The 18,763-nt window shown below is 50.7% G+C and overlaps 6 protein-coding genes across 6 annotated transcripts; 2 read left to right on the top strand and 4 right to left on the bottom strand.

The window, feature by feature from the left end:
* Positions 1–2,046: 2,046 nt before the first annotated feature.
* Positions 2,047–4,366, bottom strand: PV06_07489 (uncharacterized protein). Its single transcript, XM_016408739.1, has 2 exons — positions 3,381–4,366; positions 2,047–3,326 (listed from the first exon to the last, which is right to left on the bottom strand). Exons 1-2 carry the CDS (start codon positions 3,829–3,831, stop codon positions 2,203–2,205), a joined length of 1,575 nt encoding a protein of 524 aa, XP_016260493.1. The 5' UTR covers positions 3,832–4,366; the 3' UTR covers positions 2,047–2,202.
* A 406-nt stretch (positions 4,367–4,772) lies between these two features.
* Positions 4,773–6,535, bottom strand: PV06_07488 (uncharacterized protein). The gene has a single exon (XM_016408738.1). It carries the CDS (start codon positions 5,944–5,946, stop codon positions 5,530–5,532), a length of 417 nt encoding a protein of 138 aa, XP_016260492.1. The 5' UTR covers positions 5,947–6,535; the 3' UTR covers positions 4,773–5,529.
* Positions 6,536–7,278: 743 nt separating this feature from the next.
* PV06_07487 (uncharacterized protein) lies at positions 7,279–9,959 on the bottom strand (the record flags this gene model as incomplete). The annotated part of the gene is made up of 3 exons (XM_016408737.1): positions 7,279–8,217; positions 8,270–9,600; positions 9,923–9,959. The coding sequence occupies 3 exons, from the start codon at positions 9,957–9,959 to the stop codon at positions 7,279–7,281; spliced, it is 2,307 nt and encodes a 768-aa protein (XP_016260491.1).
* A 2,604-nt stretch (positions 9,960–12,563) lies between these two features.
* PV06_07486 (proline-tRNA ligase) lies at positions 12,564–14,603 on the top strand. The gene has a single exon (XM_016408736.1). The coding sequence runs from the start codon at positions 12,670–12,672 to the stop codon at positions 14,521–14,523; it is 1,854 nt and encodes a 617-aa protein (XP_016260490.1). The 5' UTR covers positions 12,564–12,669; the 3' UTR covers positions 14,524–14,603.
* A 221-nt stretch (positions 14,604–14,824) lies between these two features.
* On the top strand, positions 14,825–15,841 carry PV06_07485 (uncharacterized protein). The gene is made up of 3 exons (XM_016408735.1): positions 14,825–15,133; positions 15,224–15,496; positions 15,615–15,841. Exons 1-3 carry the CDS (start codon positions 14,950–14,952, stop codon positions 15,695–15,697), a joined length of 540 nt encoding a protein of 179 aa, XP_016260489.1. The 5' UTR covers positions 14,825–14,949; the 3' UTR covers positions 15,698–15,841.
* A 75-nt stretch (positions 15,842–15,916) lies between these two features.
* On the bottom strand, positions 15,917–18,101 carry PV06_07484 (uncharacterized protein; the record flags this gene model as incomplete). The annotated part of the gene is made up of 3 exons (XM_016408734.1): positions 15,917–17,934; positions 18,011–18,039; positions 18,094–18,101. The coding sequence occupies 3 exons, from the start codon at positions 18,099–18,101 to the stop codon at positions 15,917–15,919; spliced, it is 2,055 nt and encodes a 684-aa protein (XP_016260488.1).
* Between the last annotated feature and the right edge of the window lie 662 nt (positions 18,102–18,763).

The following is an 18,763-nucleotide window of genomic DNA, read 5'->3' as shown; positions in this document are numbered from 1 at the left end:
ATGGAAGGTCTAGTTCAAGTGCCGCTTTTAAATGACAGACTCTCGCCTAGGAAGATTTTCGTCAAACACATCAGCATCATCATCAACAACCTCCTGTACTACCATATCTCTAATGACCAGATCTCTCGTACGCCCACATTATGGATCACTGTCCTCGTGGTACAATACGAATTCGGTCGAGATGGGGGCTCGGGGAAGTACGGATTTCTCTTGGACCAAGACAATGAATAATGAGATCCCCGACACTTTGGGAGCTAAGCTCCCCAAGATCTGTTGGCATCCGCAAGACATGTGGCCCATCTTCACCACAATCACCACACACGGAGATCAACGACGACGCCACGAGAGTCGAGTTTCTTTCATATGTACGGAGTACAAACGTTAAACTCGTTCCTACTAGTCAATTCAGCGGGACGAGGAGCACCACAAGCCTCTTGCTTCTGGGTATGTATATCCATTCTTGGAATTTTTCAGGTTTGATTGGGTCCATGGCCCACCCATTTTTCCCTCCCCCCTTCCTCGAGGCGGACGGAGATCAACGACACCCACTTATCTCTAGCCACATTACAGTATATAAAACAGTAAAAGCCAGCAGTGACAGAGGTAGGTGGAAGAATTGAAGAGCCAACCGAAACCTCTTCTAGTCCTCGTCTTCCTTTTCTTCTTCTTCTCAAATCACAAAACTCCCTCCTTCTCCCCCTCTCACTCCCTCTCTTCTACCTACAACTGTCAAAAGACCTCCTTTGTTGTCCATCGGTCGACAATGTCTACTCCTTACGCCTTGAACCAAAAGCACACCATCCCTGCAAGATCCGGCGCCGCCGTACCTGTACAAAAGGGTCAAACCATCACGGTCTTCAACACCCACGGCACTCAGGTGGTCGACTTTTGGGGTTTCACCGTTCCTACCCCCGGCGGCGATTCCAAAACGTTCCCGACCTGGACCAGCATGTCACACACCCGTGCCACCATCACGCGACTCACTCCGGTGGAAGGGGACACACTCATGTCGAGCACCCGCCTGCCGATGCTCAAGATGGTCAAAGATACGACGCCGGGGATCCACGACACCCTGATGGCCGCCTGTGACCGGGAGAGGTACCACCTCTTGGGGGTTCCAAGGGACCAATACCACGAGAGTTGTACGGACAACCTGCACGACGCCGTCGCCAAGGACACCCCTTCCTACAAGCTCCCCGAACACATGACGGCCCCTCAACCGTTGAACTTGTTCATGAACATCCCCGTCGTACCGCTCGACCAGTCCAAGGCCAGGGCGGAGGACAATCGGACCGCGGGTGCTGACCTACAGTTCGCCAGGCCGGTCGGCCCCAAGGGCGGGAGCGTCACCTTCGAGGCCCTCGTCGATTGTGTCTGCGTCATGAGTGCCTGTCCCCAAGACATTCTGAAGATCAACGATCAAAACCCGACCGAGGCTCATTTCATCGTCGAAGGATGATTTTCCTTCTTTTTGGTTTTTCTTGTTCTTGTCGTCCTGGGTTTTGGAATCGTCGAGGCCTGGGAAATGGTCATTTTGGATGGCGTGAATCTCATCTCATGAAGGTGACAACACTCAATGGCTCCCTCGGGGGGAAGGCCGGGGGACACAACCACCAAATCTTCATTGTAAAGTGGGACTCACCGAGGGACTCACCGAGGGACTCACCGAGGGACTCACCGAGGGACTCACCGAGGGACTCACCGAGGGACTCACCGAGGGACTCACCGAGGGACTCACTCATCACATGTTGTGTCGTCAAAGGGTCAACTCATCCGCCCCCTGACCACAAAGTGTCAGCGTGTCAACGTGCCGGCGCGATACAAGTCAGTACATAATCATGAACATCAGCCATAGTTTGTTTATCCATCATGGACATTCGTCTCAAAAAGAGTCAAAGGTCTATACGGGGGTCTCAGCAAGTGTCTTTGCTCGGCGTACTCGTACAAATCATCTTCTTGTCGCCTGCTGAAGTGAGAAAAGAAAAGTAACAAGCACTCCGTCTCAAAACCTCAGATGCGAGTACAAACAACACCTGGATGTGGAAACTCCGGATCCAAACCCCTTTATGTGTTTATGCTATCCTGTCCTAACCTATGCTATGCTACGCTGCTTTGATTTTATTTGTTTCAATCTCAATCACACCCCAAATGTGCAAATCGGATTCTTAACATCCAAAACGTTGACGTGTTCATTCCATGGCATCAAATATCGAACAAATCCCTAGCCAAAACCATACCAGCTTCGACCAAAAGATCCCTCTTGACCTTGCTGCTCGTCCCATTCGACGACGACGAGTTGGGGTCACTTAGGGTCAAATTCCCAATGTCACACCAATGGTTGACGGGCAAGCAACTCAGGTATTTGCACCACGAGCACGTGTCGTGGTACTTGTAAAAGTTGTTCAACAGCACCACGAACGCGACCAGTGCCCCTATCAGAGCACCGGCACGTAGCAACCACCACCCCCACCACAAAGGTTTGCGGCCCTTGAAGAAGCCCAACGGCTCCTTTGCGAACGCGCCGACATTCGCGGGGGCTGCAGTTGTCGCAGGAGTTTCGAGCATCGGTCGCTTGGGATTCGTAATGTCCACTTCTGATTCGACATTTCGATACGTGCCCGGCGCTTGGTCGCTTCGTTGTCGGAGGATATTGGGAGAGTGTAACAGGCACAACCCCATGGCAAGACCCATCAAAAAACCACCAATGTGCGAGAAATTGTCCAGGCCAGGCAAGAGGCCCAGTACGAAGGAAATGACAATGTCGACCAGGATCCACATTAGATCTTTGACCGGACTGCGTCGTTCGTTCCAGCCGTAGATCAGATCCAGGAGAACAAGGGCCAAAATGCCAAATAGACACCCCGAGCATCCTGTCGAAGCAATCGCCGTGGCAGCAAAATTCCCACCCAGAACGAAGCCAAAAATCCCCGAGCTAAAATAGACAATTGCAAACCGAATGCCGCCAATGGCTTTCTCCATGTCCCGGCCCATGGTAAGTTGCAAAAGGAGGTTGAAAGCAATATGGATAATTCCAGCATGTAGAAACATGGGTATGATGAAACGAAACCACTGGTTTGGATGGTCGTCGTTGAAGCTGGAGAAACCACACAAGTCGCCGAGAGTACAGTGATTGCTGTCCGCGTTCGGGTCCGAGGTGGTTGTATTCGGACAGGGCCAAATGACGGGTGGACTGGCGTCTTGAACCCCAGGAATGGCACGCATGCAAGGCACGAAACGGGCCCCCATGTTGATCTGAACGTATGTCGACGGACCGATCATAGGATTAAATTGAGGGTGTATCATGATAGGGGAGCCCGTAATTATTGCTGTGTTTCCACGTTAGCATACACGATCGAGCCTGTGCATTGCGTCTCACTCACAATTCTTGATGATTTCGACAATAAAGACTGTAATTTGAATCAAACTGAGAGTGTAAACCACCCATGGTACTTTTCCTGAAAACCATTTATTCTTTTTCTTGTCTGTTGTGGGGAGTAATTGAGGAGTCTGCGATTCGGGTGAGGGAGGATAATGAGTCGACTGGTGCCGCCAGTTGTCTAGGTTGGTATTAATGCGTGCTTGTTGTTCGAGTGGGATCGATTCGGACGAGGGCGATTGCGGAGGAGGGCGCTGAGTGTCATAGCGGTCGTAGTATGGTTTTCGATGAGGAGAGTATGTATTTGAGGGCCGTGATTGATCGAGACTGGATGTGCTGTTCGTATTATCATATGCGTACGCAGTATGGGACATTGGTCGTTTATTGTATTTGGGCGGTAGAGACTGTTGAGATTGTGCCATGAAGGACTGGCGATAGTAGTCGTTCGCAGCCATGACGCTGAAGGAAATAACAAAGACGAAGCGAGTGGAAGTTGCTCAACGGCAAGACAATCGACTGTTGCGGTGAAAAACGAGTGACTGCGACTGGAAATTACGGCATCTGTGGATGGTGAATGGAGAGAACGTGGTGTCTGTTAAAACATTCAGTTGCTCATTTCCCCCAGGTGAGTATGGGAAGCAATCTCGACTTGTGTGAGGGGAGGCTGCAGGGTAGCTGAATCTGACGAGAGGTCGGTTGGAAACTTGACGCCCCCGGTGAAATGACAGCTGCCAGGCTAAGTCAAATTGCAAAGGAGTGTTTCGATATCGCGTGTTGTTGGTCGTTGTTGTTCGCCGGTAGAAGTCAAGGTTCTGGCGGTGCAGAAGAGTGTTTTGAAGAACAGGGGGAAGAAGCCGGTTTCTTTGTTGCGTCCTCGCTAAAATGACGAAGCCACAATCGTTTAAAGGCGTGGCAAGTGTGGAAATCGAAGAGAGCGACAAGTTCGGTACGGAGTGATAGTCGTAACCTGGAGAGCGAGATCAAGGTGCCCTCTTCCTACAATAGAAACGCCTATGGAGGTGTTTGCTGGGCTTGCGTAAACTGCGCCCAGTCGACGCGAAAGTGGCTTAGTCTCAACAGGCTGAACGCATTTGGCGTGTCTCAGGATCCAGGAACAAGCAAGGCGCAAATACGGGGGAGATGAAACGGCTCTTCTGACTGGCTTGTCAGTTCGTCTCCCTGCGTCGGATCGTCCCTGATTATTGCTTTCGACGAGTCACCGGTGCCAGAAGACACTAGATCCGCGCTTTCGGGGGGTGTTGGCCACCTGGGCTGGACTAATAAAAGCACTCGTGGTCCCTTGCACTGGACTACTAAAAAACCCTGGCTTCTCTCTCAAACTGGGCATTGTTATGGCATGTCTTTTACCAGGTTTCAGATAACGACTGATTTTATCTTTCTTCCTACGAGTAGACTGACTCCACAAACAAAGCAATCGAATTGCTAATTAAATAAAGCCGTGATGGCTTCTGTTATTGCTATCGATAGAAAATCATCATTATCATGAGTACTACGGATACACCTGTATGTACAAAATAATCGCTGTCGTGAAAGTCGTAATGGCCTGCTTAGGCCGGGGGCTGGACAAACATTGCCAGCATATAATATACCCTGGGCTACTCGGACAACGAGGATGTAGGACCGAATTCGGCCACAACTGAAACATGGCTTTCTGAAAATCATACCCGTATGCCGTCCACAAATTCGTGATGGATGTAGGGCCGGTCATCAAGGTCTGTTGGCGTGCTCTGGAAGCGAGTGACGAGGCGGTGTAGCGAATGTCCAGAACTTCGCCGTGGTCGAGAGAGTCGAGACTGGCGGAGTTATTGAGTAGGGAATGATCATCATGCAGATCAGTTCGAAGATCACCTCGAAGGTCAGTCTTGCGTGTGTACTCCGTCATGTACAGTGCAATTCGTTGCTCGACTTTCCAACGTGCATTCTGAAGTACCTGTTGCAGCACGTCTAGAATTCCAGCGAATTCATCCGAGAGGCTCTGCGAAAAGGCGGAAGTACGCGCCGCGCGATGTGGAGGCTGAAAAGTACAATAGCTTCCGGCACTTCCGGGACCCCGGTCCGCATCGCAATAGTTCTCAGATCGACAATTTCTTTGTGTCGATGTCACGCGTCCAACCTAGTGGCTTTCCCTTGTTCTATGGTGACTGTGCACATAACTCCGGTGCGCTGGAATAAGATCCGGTGAGGTAGTAGATGAATCTGCAGAGCGAGTTGACAAGGAAGGGCTCGAACCCCCAAAAAAGAGCGTAGACGAGGAAAGCAAGTGCCGCCAGCACCATGGTGTTGAAGACGAGTTTCTCGGTCGGCGTCATGACATACAGTCCGAAGGTGACTTCATACTGGTAGTAGCGGAGTCGCAGATAGTTTGAGACTTTGGCCGGCACAGATGTCCGACGCTTGCCCTGGTGGAACGACGTAGAGGTAGAGAGGAGTTGGATGGCGGCCATGGCCATGGGGGAGGAGAAGTAGTTGGCAGAGTTGGGAGGAGCCGAGTCGATGAAGAGAGGGAAGGGTTCGAGGGAGGGATGGTGACTATAAATGTCGCTCGCCATATCCGTAATCGACTGAGGCAACAGTCAAGAAAGAGGAAAACGGGGTCGCTGACAACGGCGGCGGTCCTTTGGGTACTCGTACTGTATGTACTGCGTGTGTACGAGTACAACAGGTGAATCGGCCAGAACCGATAGCAGTCTTTAATTGCAGACGGAGGAGTCGCTGAGGCCAAAAGGAGGATTGAGCGTCGGATGACAAATGAGGATTCCGCTTGGGGACGGGGCTACAGATGTTCCCAAAAGAATTATTGTGCAATCTGCGAAGATATGAAGCCGGTTGTTCGAGGAGGAAAAGGGCATAAAAAATACGGAGGAGAAGTGGTGGGTGGTTGTGGTGATGATAGTGGTGGTACTCGTAGCGTGTATGCAAGAGTAGTCGGTTGATAGTGTGTAGAGACTGATGTCGGGAACAAGGCTTCAACACCACCTATCCATGACCTTTTACTCCGTAGTCACCGCATGAGATGGAGAACGCTGTCACCAACAACCTACTGTACTGTATATTAAATACCAGAAAAGATCCATTCATACATCTTCCGCGCTCATCCCTACTGGCCTCTTCATCCTTCAGGGTCGGCCGGGATCTACGGCACAACGGCGTGTAATTCTGCTGACCGGCAAACGAAGCGCTCATTTCTGCTGATTACGGACTATTATTGCAGTGACACCTCGTTAAGTTTTCCCAGCCAGGCGGGATGCCGGATACTGATCTCATGGGGTGGAGTTGATGACCTGATTGTGATGCATGCATCATGCAGCGAAAATGGGCAGATGACGGGATTATGGAAGCCAAAGAATACTCCATACGAGGAGTATCTTTTACTTCGGAATCGCCTATCTCAAGAGCCTCAAAAAAGCCGCATCCGTCACTTCCAGAAACTTTGTGCCGGATGGTTTTCTCGAATACTCCCATACTTCCTCCATTTCTTTCTCTACCGCGAAGACTTGGATTCCTTGTCCTTGAACCAATTCTACCAAGATCTTCTCTCGTTCATCATGAGAATTGTCGTCATGATTCTGGCTCTGGTTGTACTATAGTTGTCGCGATATGTGGGCTTTTTATTGGCACAATATTACGGGAACAATCGAGGCTCTGCACTCCAAAGGTTCCGCAACATCCGTCGGTTGTATCCATATCTCCATCATCGCTTGCTTGGTCCTGGTACACCGAGTCATCTCCGTCACGCTTGGAATAACGTAATCAGATCGTTGAGATTCTTTGAACCCTTCTCAACGACGGAGTACTCGTACACATGCAGTTATTACCATCTTCCAATATTCGCCTCCTTTCACGCCGGGGATTCCCAGTTGCCCTGCCGTAACCATCCACCGTTACCTTGCCAGCGGAGGCAGATTCAGATCAAAGTCTTCATTCTCACTGGCCATCCGGCCCACGATACAGTTCAGCTCATTTGCCACTATTAACCCCGGAAAACGGTGTGGTGTTCGGTGTGTTTCCAGATGCGCCATGAAGGTATCAAGGCCGCTGAATGTCGGCGTTTGCTCATCCGGATGCATATCAGGTGTCAGCCAGCCCTTCGCTATCCCTTCCGCACAGCAGAAATAACAGCCGTACGCATCGTTGCTGTTGTTCAAGTCGCTACGGCTTTCCTTGTTGAGGACGTGACTTTTGGCAAGGAATGCCCATCGGTACTGGATACCCTCGGGTGAGGTTCTAACCCTTGTGTCGAAAGTCTTTTCCCGCTTGATAGCTCCTCGACCTCCACTGGGAAGAGCCGCCGACACTGTTGCTGGCCCTGCAAAGTTGCATTTTGTGCACTGGAAGAACCACTCGTGCTCCTTTCTTGGCTTTCTATGCTCTAACTTGAAGCCCTTTTTTCGACCACTAAGTTGCTGTCGCACGGCTCCTTTGCAGAAACCCGCCAGGTTAGATTCACATGGTAGGTTTAGCTCTGATCGAGACGCTTGTAAATGAGGCGAGCCTGGTGCCCTCATCGCTGACTCCAAGGAAGCTGTGACTGGATCCATCCCCGGCCATGGCACGTTCGCCCTAGCTATGCTTGTTTGTCCCCCTAGAACGGGGCTACTGGCCAGCTCTGACGAGTGAACTGGAGGAGGCGGGGTTTGTGGCTTAACGTATCGAGGTTGATCATCGACTTGCGCTTTCGGTGCGCTAGAACTGTTCTTGTGAATGACGCCAATAATGCCAGGGGGGAGCGCCTTTTTAAGGGTGAAGCCGCTTATTCTGGAGCTCGCTGAACTGGACGATTGCATTGATAATGGCCTGGATGTTGAGGATCCTGAGAGAACCTATCTACTGTGAGCGCTCTGTATGTACCATACCTCTGGCCATCATACATACCCTCGTCGGAACAGGGTTGTTCAAAGTCAACATGTTCACTAAGCCTGCACCATTGAGTGCGGGCCGGTAAGTCCCTGTATAAATAGGATCTGGCTCCCCTTGTGCTGTCGGCCAGGTGGAGTGTGACAACAGCCAGGAAGGCTGTGTTTGTTGGTTACACCCTTGCATATAGCCTTGCGGATTGAGTGGTGGTAATGAGTGCCACTCCCCACCCGCTGACACCACACATTCCAGCGTACTGTATTCAGGGTTTAGAGGTACAGGTACAGGACCTTGTTGATTTACTTCCAGTGGTGCAATTGTTCCCGACGTAATGCCGTTGTCGGGTTTGAGCACCGACGACGCTGCTACAACAGGAACTTGGCTGGTGTTAGTCAAGGATCCAGGAATACGTGGAGATGATCGACCTGAACTCTGGATGTCATGGCCACTCGTAGTAGGAGATAGCCGCAAGTCTGCTTCTTCAGCATCATGGATGTGTTCGACGAGAGGTGTCAAGCCCAATGAGTAGAAAGGCAAGTCACGCCTTGGCACGGAATTGGTCGTCATGACAGCTCTCTCATCGCCCATGTTCATGCCCTCGTTGAGGCTCTTTCCAACTGGATCGAGACTTGGACTTTGACTCGAGTGGCGCTGTACAGGAGGCGGACGTTTAAGCATGACATCTCCCTCAGGCTCCAGGCCCTTATGTGGCTCTCGCTCGCTCGAGTAGGAGAAAGCTGAAGTCAGAGACATTCGTCGATGTGGCTGATGCCCGTTGGATGGCTTTCGATCACCTTCGACAGCGGTTCTCGTACTGTAGCTGGCGAATGAGGTGCTGGATCGGCTGTCCCAAGGTGTCCCTCCTGTTGATGAATTCGTGCTCTGGCTACTGGAATAAGCTAAAGTATTCGAGGCCGCCTGCTGCTCGGCCTCGCCACAATATGACCTGGACATTTCTTTCATCGAAGCTGCAGCAGTTGACATACGCTGATATAGCTGGCCGAGACATACTGTGGCATTGACTCGGCTGTCGTCAGAAGTCTCTTTCAGCATTCGAAGATCTAGTGATGCATCGTCCATGAACACTTCACGCAAATGCGTGATGACCTTTTGAAGAGTGATGACAACATCTCTCATCTGTTCTCGTGCGACAGCATCGCCGCGAGCGTATGTCTCGCCGAATCGGCGGAAGTCGTGGTCATATTGGCTTTGGACAGTGATCGAACCCAGCGACAGTGAGGTCTCAAAGTCCTTGATCAGATCCTCAGGAACAATGAACTCTTCTGATGTGGCAGCCTTCTGCCGTAGCCGCTGCACCAATTTCGCAGCATCGAGAAATGCTCTGACGACTGTTGAAAAGTTCCAATTAGTCAGCTATCATCAAGTACAAGTACAAGTACTAGGTAGGCATATCCGAACATGTCAGTCAGAGGGGTGTATGACGAGTGATAAAGTGCTGCAGGAAGAGCCGTGTATGGCCCTGTCGATGACAAATTGTGGCCGAGGTTGTCTTGGTGTTCATTAGTATCTCGCTCGGAGTCTGTGTGGTCGAGGCATGGCGTGGAAATCGGGGGTCGGTTGAGTCCCACCTCGATGCAGACAATATTGTATTCGAGCATGAACTGCGAAGACAAAGAGATAGGAGGATAAGAATGAGCCTACTCAACTCACCTGTCTGAACACACAACTCGATAGAAAGAACGTCCATGCTGTGGAGGTTATGGCTGGCAGAACGTCGAGTGCGCTGCCAGATTGATATTCAGGCTTGAAAGATCATATCAATTGACTAGCCGGCTAACACTTGACTCAACCGCGACTGGCCACGGAAGGGATTAAGAGGTACAATGGAAGTTTCTGCAAGCAAAGAAGGAAAAAGACGACAAGGGGCCTTGAAAGGCACGAGGGGGGATCCTTCCATTTTGAAAGCTGAGGCTGCCTGGCCGTGCTGCTAGACGGACATCCTTGCCAAAAGTCCCAACGAGCCATCGTATGGCACTTGCAGGCGATGTGTACCCCATTTGGGCTTTTCGTAGCGAATGGAGGGGTTTAGCCAGCCAGAGAGGGCTGAGTTGGGTGGTTCGACAGGTTCGACCACAGCATGGAAGCATCGTTCGTCATGTTGATACCATGTGGGAGATAAGCCAGCCCAGGAGCCGCTGAGGTGGGCTGTCTTGTGGCTTGCAAGACAACGGATAAACATGCGAGCCTCGAGGCGAGAAATATGCAAACTATCGAACTTGTGATACGCCGCGTCGACACCCATCTTCTTTAGTTCTGCCAATCGGCGGCAAGGCTGCAGGCTGATGGTGAAGAGAAACGAACGAAGACCGTGGTACAAGGCGTCGTTAGTGTGTAAACGCCCGGTCAGCGAAGGAAAATATCCATTGGACACAGGAGGCGCACTGCAGCCTTGTATCCCTTGGCCTGCAGAACTAATGCCTTGGTGTCAAGCCCAGTGTGTCTGCGTGTAGGAGGCAAGGCAGCTGAAAGTCCGTATCAAGGATGAAGAATGAATCATCAGTGTCGAGAGCATTTCGCTTGTCCAGGGGTTTATGTCAAATAGGGGCTACCATGGTTCTAGACTCTCTGCCCCAGGATAACAACAACGCCGCGTTTGGTGTTTTTCAGGAGAAGTGCCAATTCGCCAGAGGGAGCCATTGCAGCTCCGCTCGCAGAATCCAGCAATTCTGCAGCTCATTCAAGACCTTCTCGACGACCCTAGAACTCGATCTAGGGTTCTACCAAGTTATGGAGTGCTCCGTAGGTCACAGCAAATTCTCTGGAGACTGCGGTCACAAGTCCATTGATTGGCAGGTCCGATACGGTGTAGTGTCCAATCTCTCGCCAAGTGAAAATATGCACATTGTCAACAATCAATGTAGCAGCATGTGGACGGAAATGGTCACTCACCGTTTCTTTAAAGACTCGTCTTCAACGGCTTTACGATCGTCGACACCCGCTCACTACCTTTATCACCTCTTATGACACCTTGATTGAATGCGATGTTGCGGCTGTCTAGGATTTTTACGAACTGTGATACCGCATATGCAGCAAACACACTCCCTGGGCTCCGAAGTCAACGTTCCAGCTGTGATATGGTCTCAAATTCTACTCGCTTATTCTGGTTGGGACCGACATCGTGTAACATGAGAGCAGCGCCACCCAACTGCTGTCACAGCCGTATCGATTCATGGCGATCCCGTACACGTTCGCCGACCGTACCTGTGGACATCAACTGAGCCAAATGTTGTGGACTTGTTATGGCTCTTTGGTCGATCATGAAAGGGAACAAAGCCGTCCTTGTCCTACGTCGGAGTCAGCGCCCTTGTGTAACGTTGATCCAGACAAGCTGTAAGGAGTAAACTTACAGTACCATCATCGTCGCACCTCCGGTGTTCAAGAACCCGTTAGTTTTCTCAAAAACATCCCGGGACAGTCTTTTGACAGGTTACGCCCGAACCTCCACAATCGACATAGTCGTGTCGTCGCTAGCGAGCAACCTTACCGGCCAATTTTGCGAAAGCTGACCATCATTACTGTAGCGTCGCTCGCCGAATGATATTCTACGATCCAGGGAGTTAATTCTAAGCTTGTTTCATACAGAACGTCATGTGTAAGTTGCACAATTGCAGACCCAAGACCAAATCAATGTTATGGCCCTGCCTGCCTTGGTGAGCTGGAAGTCCATTGGCGGCTGAACGAACCCCACAGCATGGCACTTATGTACATATAAGATTGAGATGAAAATGTATTGCCGACTGTCGACGTCAAATGCCTTTGGGGGAAAGGGTCTTGCAAAGACCTGCACACCTGAATTGACGATCTTGATCATGTGGTGTAATCTTATCTTCCCGATACCTCATCAGACTTGATGAGGTACCTAGTATCGACTGTATGCACAAATTCACACAGCGGAACATGGAGAAGTGTGGCTCATCATCCACTGCTATGAATGCCTGGCCGCGAAGTTGTTCATTCCAAGTCAGAGCATTTGTGTGACGCGTGATACTGTTCGCTCTTACCGGACACTAATTTGGCAAGCCAAATCGCTTCGGAAGGGGGAATAAAGTACACTCATGCTGTACTTACAAATGACTTTATCGCGTCAGGGATTCGAAGATTAAACAAATGTTGTGTGATAATTGCTGAAGATTGCTATTGATGTATCTCTCAGAGGTATTGCCACTAAAGTGTTCCACCGGAGTTAAACAATACGGTCGTCTATATAGTTCATTTGACGCAATGCCTATCGAAGCTCTCCAAGTTCTCTAATCAAGAGAATCTGTCGTGTGAGCACAAAGCAGAGCACATGCGAATCGAAATGACTAGGTCTAGCCGATAATACCTGCCGCATGAGATGTACACCTGAAATTGTTGTTGGCGTTGACGATGTGACAAATGCTCGCAAAAGCTGAACAATGAAGACATACTTTTCGTCGCCCAGGGCTGCCGCAAGTGGCACGCACGGCTATCTCAAGGCACGAAGCGCACCACTCCGGTGTGCTCACTCCAGCTCAAGGCAACGTGTAACCGATTTTTGGATCCCAACAGTCAACGTCCACAAACATGAGGAAGCTCCGGACGCCACGCAGCTCCTCATCAGAGCGGGATACCTCCGACAAGCCTACGCTGGCATCTTTCAGATGCTGCCTCTCGGCCTGCGTGTGCAAGAGAAGCTAGAGCGCTTGATCGACAAGCACATGCGATCGGTCAAGGCTTCAAAAGTCTCCTTGTCATCACTGTCCTCGAAAGCATTATGGCAGAAATCCGGACGCTGGAAACCGGGCGCCGAGTTTTTCGCTTTCAAGGACCGCAAAGATTCCGAGTGGCTCTTGACTCCCACACACGAAGAAGAAATCACGACCTTAGTAGCCGGCCTGGTGCAGACCCGTCAGCAACTACCTGTACGCTTATACCAGATCGGCCGCAAATATCGGGACGAGAAACGCCCTCGAGGTGGTCTCCTCAGAGGACGAGAGTTCCTCATGAAGGACCTGTACACCTTTGATGCGACTCCGAAAGAAGCACATGCAACATACGACGATATTCGAGGCGCATATCGTAGGTTTCTCGACGAACTTACGGTTCCGTACACAGAAGCCAGAGCAGTGTCTGGAGACATGGGCGGAAATCTCAGTCATGAGTACCATTTCCCAAATACCGCGGGGGAGGACATCGTGATCACTTGTACGAATTGTGACTATGCGCGGAATGAAGAGTTCTCTCGACAACCTACCTGCTCAGCGGAAATAATCAAAGATCTCCCGACGGCGAATTCTACAAATACTCGACCGCTTCTCCAAGAAGACTACCTTAGCCCTGACGGACAAAGTCTCATACGTGCAGTAGCACCACACCCGACCACTATGTTCTCTGCCGTTGCGCAGCATGACCAGTCCTTGAACTCTTATGCTATCAAAGCCGCGTTGAACGGGATCGTCGAAATTGATTCGGGATTAGAAAGTCCCCACGCTTTATTCGAGAAGAACGTGTCCTCATTGTCGAGTTCTGGGAATGGGACTCAAAAACTATCCATATATTACCTTCTTGATACCCAGGTCGAGCCTGAATCCGCTCAGGCCTTGATAGCCTCAGACATGGATCGGTTTAGCTCTGAGGGTGTGGATTTCTACCTCGTCAAAATCCCCCCGAATTCAACACAAGGCATCAACCTGCTCAAACACCAAACAGGGGACCCGTGCCCAGACTGTGGTACAGGTACCCTCCAACTCAACAAGGCCATCGAGGTCGGCCATACCTTCCACCTCGGCACCCGCTACAGCTCGAAGCTAGGCCTGACCAGCCGACTCGACAACGCCCAGGATCCCGTCCCGGTCGAAATGGGCTGCCACGGGATCGGCGTGTCTCGGCTCATCGCGGCCGTGGCGTCTTGTCTGTCTGACGAGTCTGGGCTCAATTGGCCTCGTGTCATCGCGCCATTTGAAGCCGTGATCATCGTGCAAAAGTCTCACGGGGGCCGTGTCCAAGCGGCGGAACAGATCTACGACGAGCTCGCCATGTCGAGCTCGAGCCCCAGTCCGAGTCCAAATGCCACGGTGGCGGTGGACGTCCTTCTCGATGACCGCCAAGATCAAGGCCTGGGGTGGAAATTGAAGGATGCAGATGCCATAGGGTACCCGGTCATCATCGTGGTCGGGAGATCCTTTGACACGGGCAAAGTCGAGGTACAATGCCGGCGGTTGAAAATCAAACGAGATGTCGAAGTTGCTGCCGTAGCCGGGTTTGTGAGAGACCTCCTCCAAAAGCTGTAGAGGTTCACATTGTAATGTGTACATGTGTGTATATATAGTCAAAACAGATACCCCTCTCGTAATATTGTAGAGAAATTGGCCAAAAGGAGACTTTGACTCTGATCTGTTCCAAGAATCTCATTCTAGTCAAGACATCTTTATGGATTGGAGCGCGAACGGAATCACTGTGTTGAAATCTACTGGGCACTCCGTACTCGGTTGAAATCGCAGCCTTGTCAGCACGAGGCTGGGTCAGGTATTTTAGTTTCCCCGCAGCCTCGCCATGTCACCTCACCAAAATTTCCATTCTTGAGCAATGCAGCAAGGCCGCACGTACATCACCGGTTCATATTCTACACTCGTCATTTACACGGCCCGAGACCACCGACGACCCTTCAACGACACACGACCGTCGGGGACTGTTTCACAACTCAAAAAGACGCAACCATGTCCCAACAAGGCGGTGTCGACGTGTCGACACTCTCCGTGCAACAACTCTCGGCCCTCCAAGCAAGACTGTCTCAAGAACTCGAACATCTGAGCTCCTCGTACCAGCGCTTGCGGGCGGCCCAGTCCCGCTTCAGAGATTGTATAAGGAGTATCAAGGACGGAATCCAGGGCAAGAGTGGAGGTGTGTGTTGCTTTGATGAACTGCTTGTCGCTCCTCCATCACTCACCATCCTGGTCCAACTAACTGACTGACTAACTACTGGTCTTACAGATACACCACTCCTAATCCCATTGACGACATCTCTCTACGTCCCTGCGACGCTTGCGGGTTCTACTCCTACTCCTACTTCGACATTCCCCGACAAATCCTCAACTAAAAAGGCAAGCGTTCTAGTCGACGTGGGAACGGGGTTCTTTGTAGAGAAATCCCCAGAAGATGGCATCAGTTTCTACAAGGGAAAAGTGGACGACTTGACCAAGAATCTAGCAGAGATTGAAAAGGCCGTTGGAGGAAAAAATGAGAATCTGAGAGTAATTGAAGATGGTAAGTGCTGCCCATCCGAGTACCCAACCATACCCATGCGCGCTTATTTTGGGCACCGGAAAAACAAACACCGCCTTATCTGCAAACCCCAGTCACTGACACCTCCCTTCCCGTGCAGTGCTGAGGCAGAAAATGCTCGCCGAGCAAGCGGGCGGCTCAGGTGCAAGTCGAGCACAACAAGCACAAGCAAGTGCTGGATAAAACCGGAACCCATGACCTGTCGGGTCAATCTCCCTACGGATAGTGAACGTCTTCCATGAGTTCACAAAGACCTTTCTTTCCCGCAGCTCTGCATGTAGCATTCCTCACGGAAAATACAGCCCAGAACCAAATTCATCGCTTTTGTGTCAATTCTCAAAAATATCGTGTGCGTGCGTATGAGTGTATCAAATACCTGAAGTCACTGCGCATGTCTGTTCTTCAGGCGCCACTCATAGCTTGCTCGTCGTCGTGAGAGCCATTTGCCTTCATCTTGCCCTTGTCCACTCTATTGATGGCCTCTCCGAGAAGACCTTGGATCTCTTCCACCTCAGCCATGAACTTCTTGAAGCCTTTCGGCAGAGCACGTCCTGAGCTGTCACTCTCAGGAAAGAAGGTTGCGACCGATTTGCTCCAGCTGATGTCTTCACCTGGCTTGATGGTTGAGAAGTGTCCCATGAGGTTATCCCATTCGGGATAGTAGTACAGCGCGTGCCAACGTGATTCAACCGGCTGCGGGTGCTGATAGAGTTTGGTCTCATCATAGACGTCTTTTCGACGCAGCTCAAAGATGCCGTCGGTCTGTCGAAACCTCCATCTGAGCATGGTCAATTCATGAACTTTGCGTACTTGATTGAATGCCTGTATATAATGGACGTGTCGTTGCGTGTCAGCCTTGATGCCGTCTTTTGGCGGACTGAATGATACGTGGAGACGGAATTTCTCCATTTCCGGTCTGGATTCCGCGCCAGAGTATAACGGAAAGGCATCGAGGGTGATTTGTAGGTCAGGACGATCAAAGGACAACATGCTGATCTCCAGCATGGAGACCTTCTCACCGATTTCCAGCCACTGCTGTTCCAGGGTGTCAACTTCGCCCATTGCATTGGGTACGAATGAAGTGGCAAGTCGAAGAGTGCTAAAGCCCTTCCCAGCGAAGTCAAAGTACGCCCCGTATGTTTCTGTACGGCCAGAAAACGCATCCATCGAGTCAAGCACGTCAGGCAAGTCTAGGATTTTGCCTTGTCTGACCGGTAGATTGTTGAGGCTGAGTTTTGTTCGGCCACTGGTAACCATTTTTGAGAAATCTTCAAAGCTGTACGTCTCAGCTCCGCCTTCCGGCTTCTGGAACAGCGTAAAACCCAGTTCGCCAAACACCACTCTCATGCGCACATACTGCTGAGACATTCTCAGCCGCTTCAGTGATGTATCGAGTATATGCTTGATCTTCACCCGATTGCTGCTGAGAGACTTAAGTCGTTTGGCGCTGTACTCAGGTTCATTGGGAGCGAGATTGCCGTGCAGGGTTGGAAGATACGAATCGGACTGTGGATCTTTGTCTCGCAGGCCGACCCGATCTCTGTAAATCTCAAAGCCTGGGAGGTGCAGCATGCTCACCCTGGAAACCTGCTCACGCTTAGACACAGTCTCTTTGATCAGGTTCAGAATTCTGCTCGTGAGTTTCATCATCTCTTTTTCAAAGTATGTTTCTATGATCACGTGTTGAAGATCGGTACATTGAAAGGCAATGTGGCAGACGCATGTGCCTCTCAGCTGTTCGAGTGCATCCTCGTTAGCTTCTTGAAACTCATAAATGTCCACGTCTCTGGGCCACAGCAGCGCAGCTTGTACAGTGAAGGGTAGCTCGGCATCTCGAATATGTCTATTCAATGCCTGCTGTTTGTTTTGGCGATCCAAGCGCTGCTCGGTCCTACCGTCCATTGCGTTCAGCTTGCTCCACATTGGCCTAGTATTGGCGAACGCGCTTCGGATGCTCTGTACCCAACCTGACAATTCGGCCTTTGTACTATCAACCTGTTCAGGAGTTCCCCAGATGTAGAGACGTTCGTCATCATCTGCTGGCTCACGAATGTATGTCTCATTCTTGTTCATAATGTTCACAATGGCCTGTTGTGGGTGCGGGACCGACGTAAACCTTAACGCCATGGACCTTACCCTACTCCAGGGGTCATTCAAATTGAACTTGTCATTCGGCTCACTTCCACCTTCACATTTGAGCTGTGCGGGACTCTTGAAGGGCCGATTGGGATGCCTTCCAGCATAGCGTCCGAGAGGCCTCGTAGAGGACAGCCGATCTAGTAGTGGTTCTCGTGAAGGCCAGTTACGAGGTCTCGCTGGTGAGTAGATTGAGTTCGCGGTCGGGACAAGCGCTTGATTGTCGGCTTCCGACGCAGCATAAGAGTAGACTGAACCATAGGTGAAAGTTGTTGACTCCCATCCTACTCACGGTCAGCTCTGCGTATGCTGATATGTATCGACTGGGTCAGGCTAGCGAAGGGTGGACAGTGAACGTACGTTCAAGATCGAGGCCGTCGCCTTCATGGCTAAATATTGATATTAGCACAACCCACTTGCAAGATTGAAGACGTCGGACTCACTCGCTCATGATTGCACCTTGATGGAAGAGATGTTACAGATGGACGTCGCTTAAGGTTGAGAGAGTAATGTGATAAAGGGGTAAAGGATCAATAGATTGATGTTGAGGTTTAATGGTCTGAGAGATCGAGATAGGTGGTGGCTGAAGAGAACGACTCAGATCAGATATGGTTGAACGCGGTAACCACTTGTAATCCAATTGACATCCCTTCTCATTGTCTCGTTCGACGCACGTTATCGTAAATCTAAGTTTAAATATTTCGTGGGAGGTGAACTTCTCTATCATCAGAATGTGTTAGCGTGATGGTCACCCTATAGTCAAGTTGTGCCTGCCTCTAATCGTAACAGTCATTCAACGGAGCTTAAGATTGCGTAAGCTCGGGTTCAAAGTAGTATACTTGTGTAAGCGTAAGTAGACTACCGAGATAAAAGATTACTAGGTAGGAGGATGCTTGTTTGTCAAGCGAATGAGTAGCATTTAGGTGTTATTATGCCCTGAGGTTTGTGTATTAGGACAAGGGCGGCCTTTCCTGTCCTGTGTTTAGAAGTCGAAGAGGTCGCCGCTAGTTTCCGGAAGTGAAGATGTGGCCCAGTCCTGCCTGCTGGATTGTGGAATAGGGCAAAGACAGCGTTCTGTACAGTTGAGAATGCAGGCGTCCATAAACGGACCAT

This window comes from Exophiala oligosperma (assembly GCF_000835515.1).
Source record: "Exophiala oligosperma strain CBS 72588 unplaced genomic scaffold supercont1.7, whole genome shotgun sequence".
In the NCBI taxonomy this organism is placed as follows: Eukaryota; Fungi; Ascomycota; class Eurotiomycetes; order Chaetothyriales; family Herpotrichiellaceae; genus Exophiala; species Exophiala oligosperma.
The sequence above is the reverse complement of the archived record's forward strand: the minus strand, read 5'-3'. Positions and strand labels throughout refer to the sequence as shown.

What these genes read in the sequence shown, in the direction of transcription:
- PV06_07489 (XM_016408739.1), bottom strand. Translation starts at nt 3,831, where the DNA reads ATGGCTGCGAACGACTACTATCGCCAGTCCTTCATGGCACAATCTCAA. An exon ending in TGTCGAAATCATCAAGAATT is followed by an intron (nt 3,327 to 3,380) that starts GTGAGTGAGACG and finishes GTGGAAACACAG; the next exon opens with CAATAATTACGGGCTCCCCT.
- PV06_07485 (XM_016408735.1), top strand. Translation starts at nt 14,950, where the DNA reads ATGTCCCAACAAGGCGGTGTCGACGTGTCGACACTCTCCGTGCAACAA. An exon ending in AATCCAGGGCAAGAGTGGAG is followed by an intron (nt 15,134 to 15,223) that starts GTGTGTGTTGCT and finishes CTGGTCTTACAG; the next exon opens with ATACACCACTCCTAATCCCA. An exon ending in TCTGAGAGTAATTGAAGATG is followed by an intron (nt 15,497 to 15,614) that starts GTAAGTGCTGCC and finishes CTTCCCGTGCAG; the next exon opens with TGCTGAGGCAGAAAATGCTC.
- PV06_07488 (XM_016408738.1), bottom strand. Translation starts at nt 5,946, where the DNA reads ATGGCGAGCGACATTTATAGTCACCATCCCTCCCTCGAACCCTTCCCT.
- PV06_07486 (XM_016408736.1), top strand. Translation starts at nt 12,670, where the DNA reads ATGAAGACATACTTTTCGTCGCCCAGGGCTGCCGCAAGTGGCACGCAC.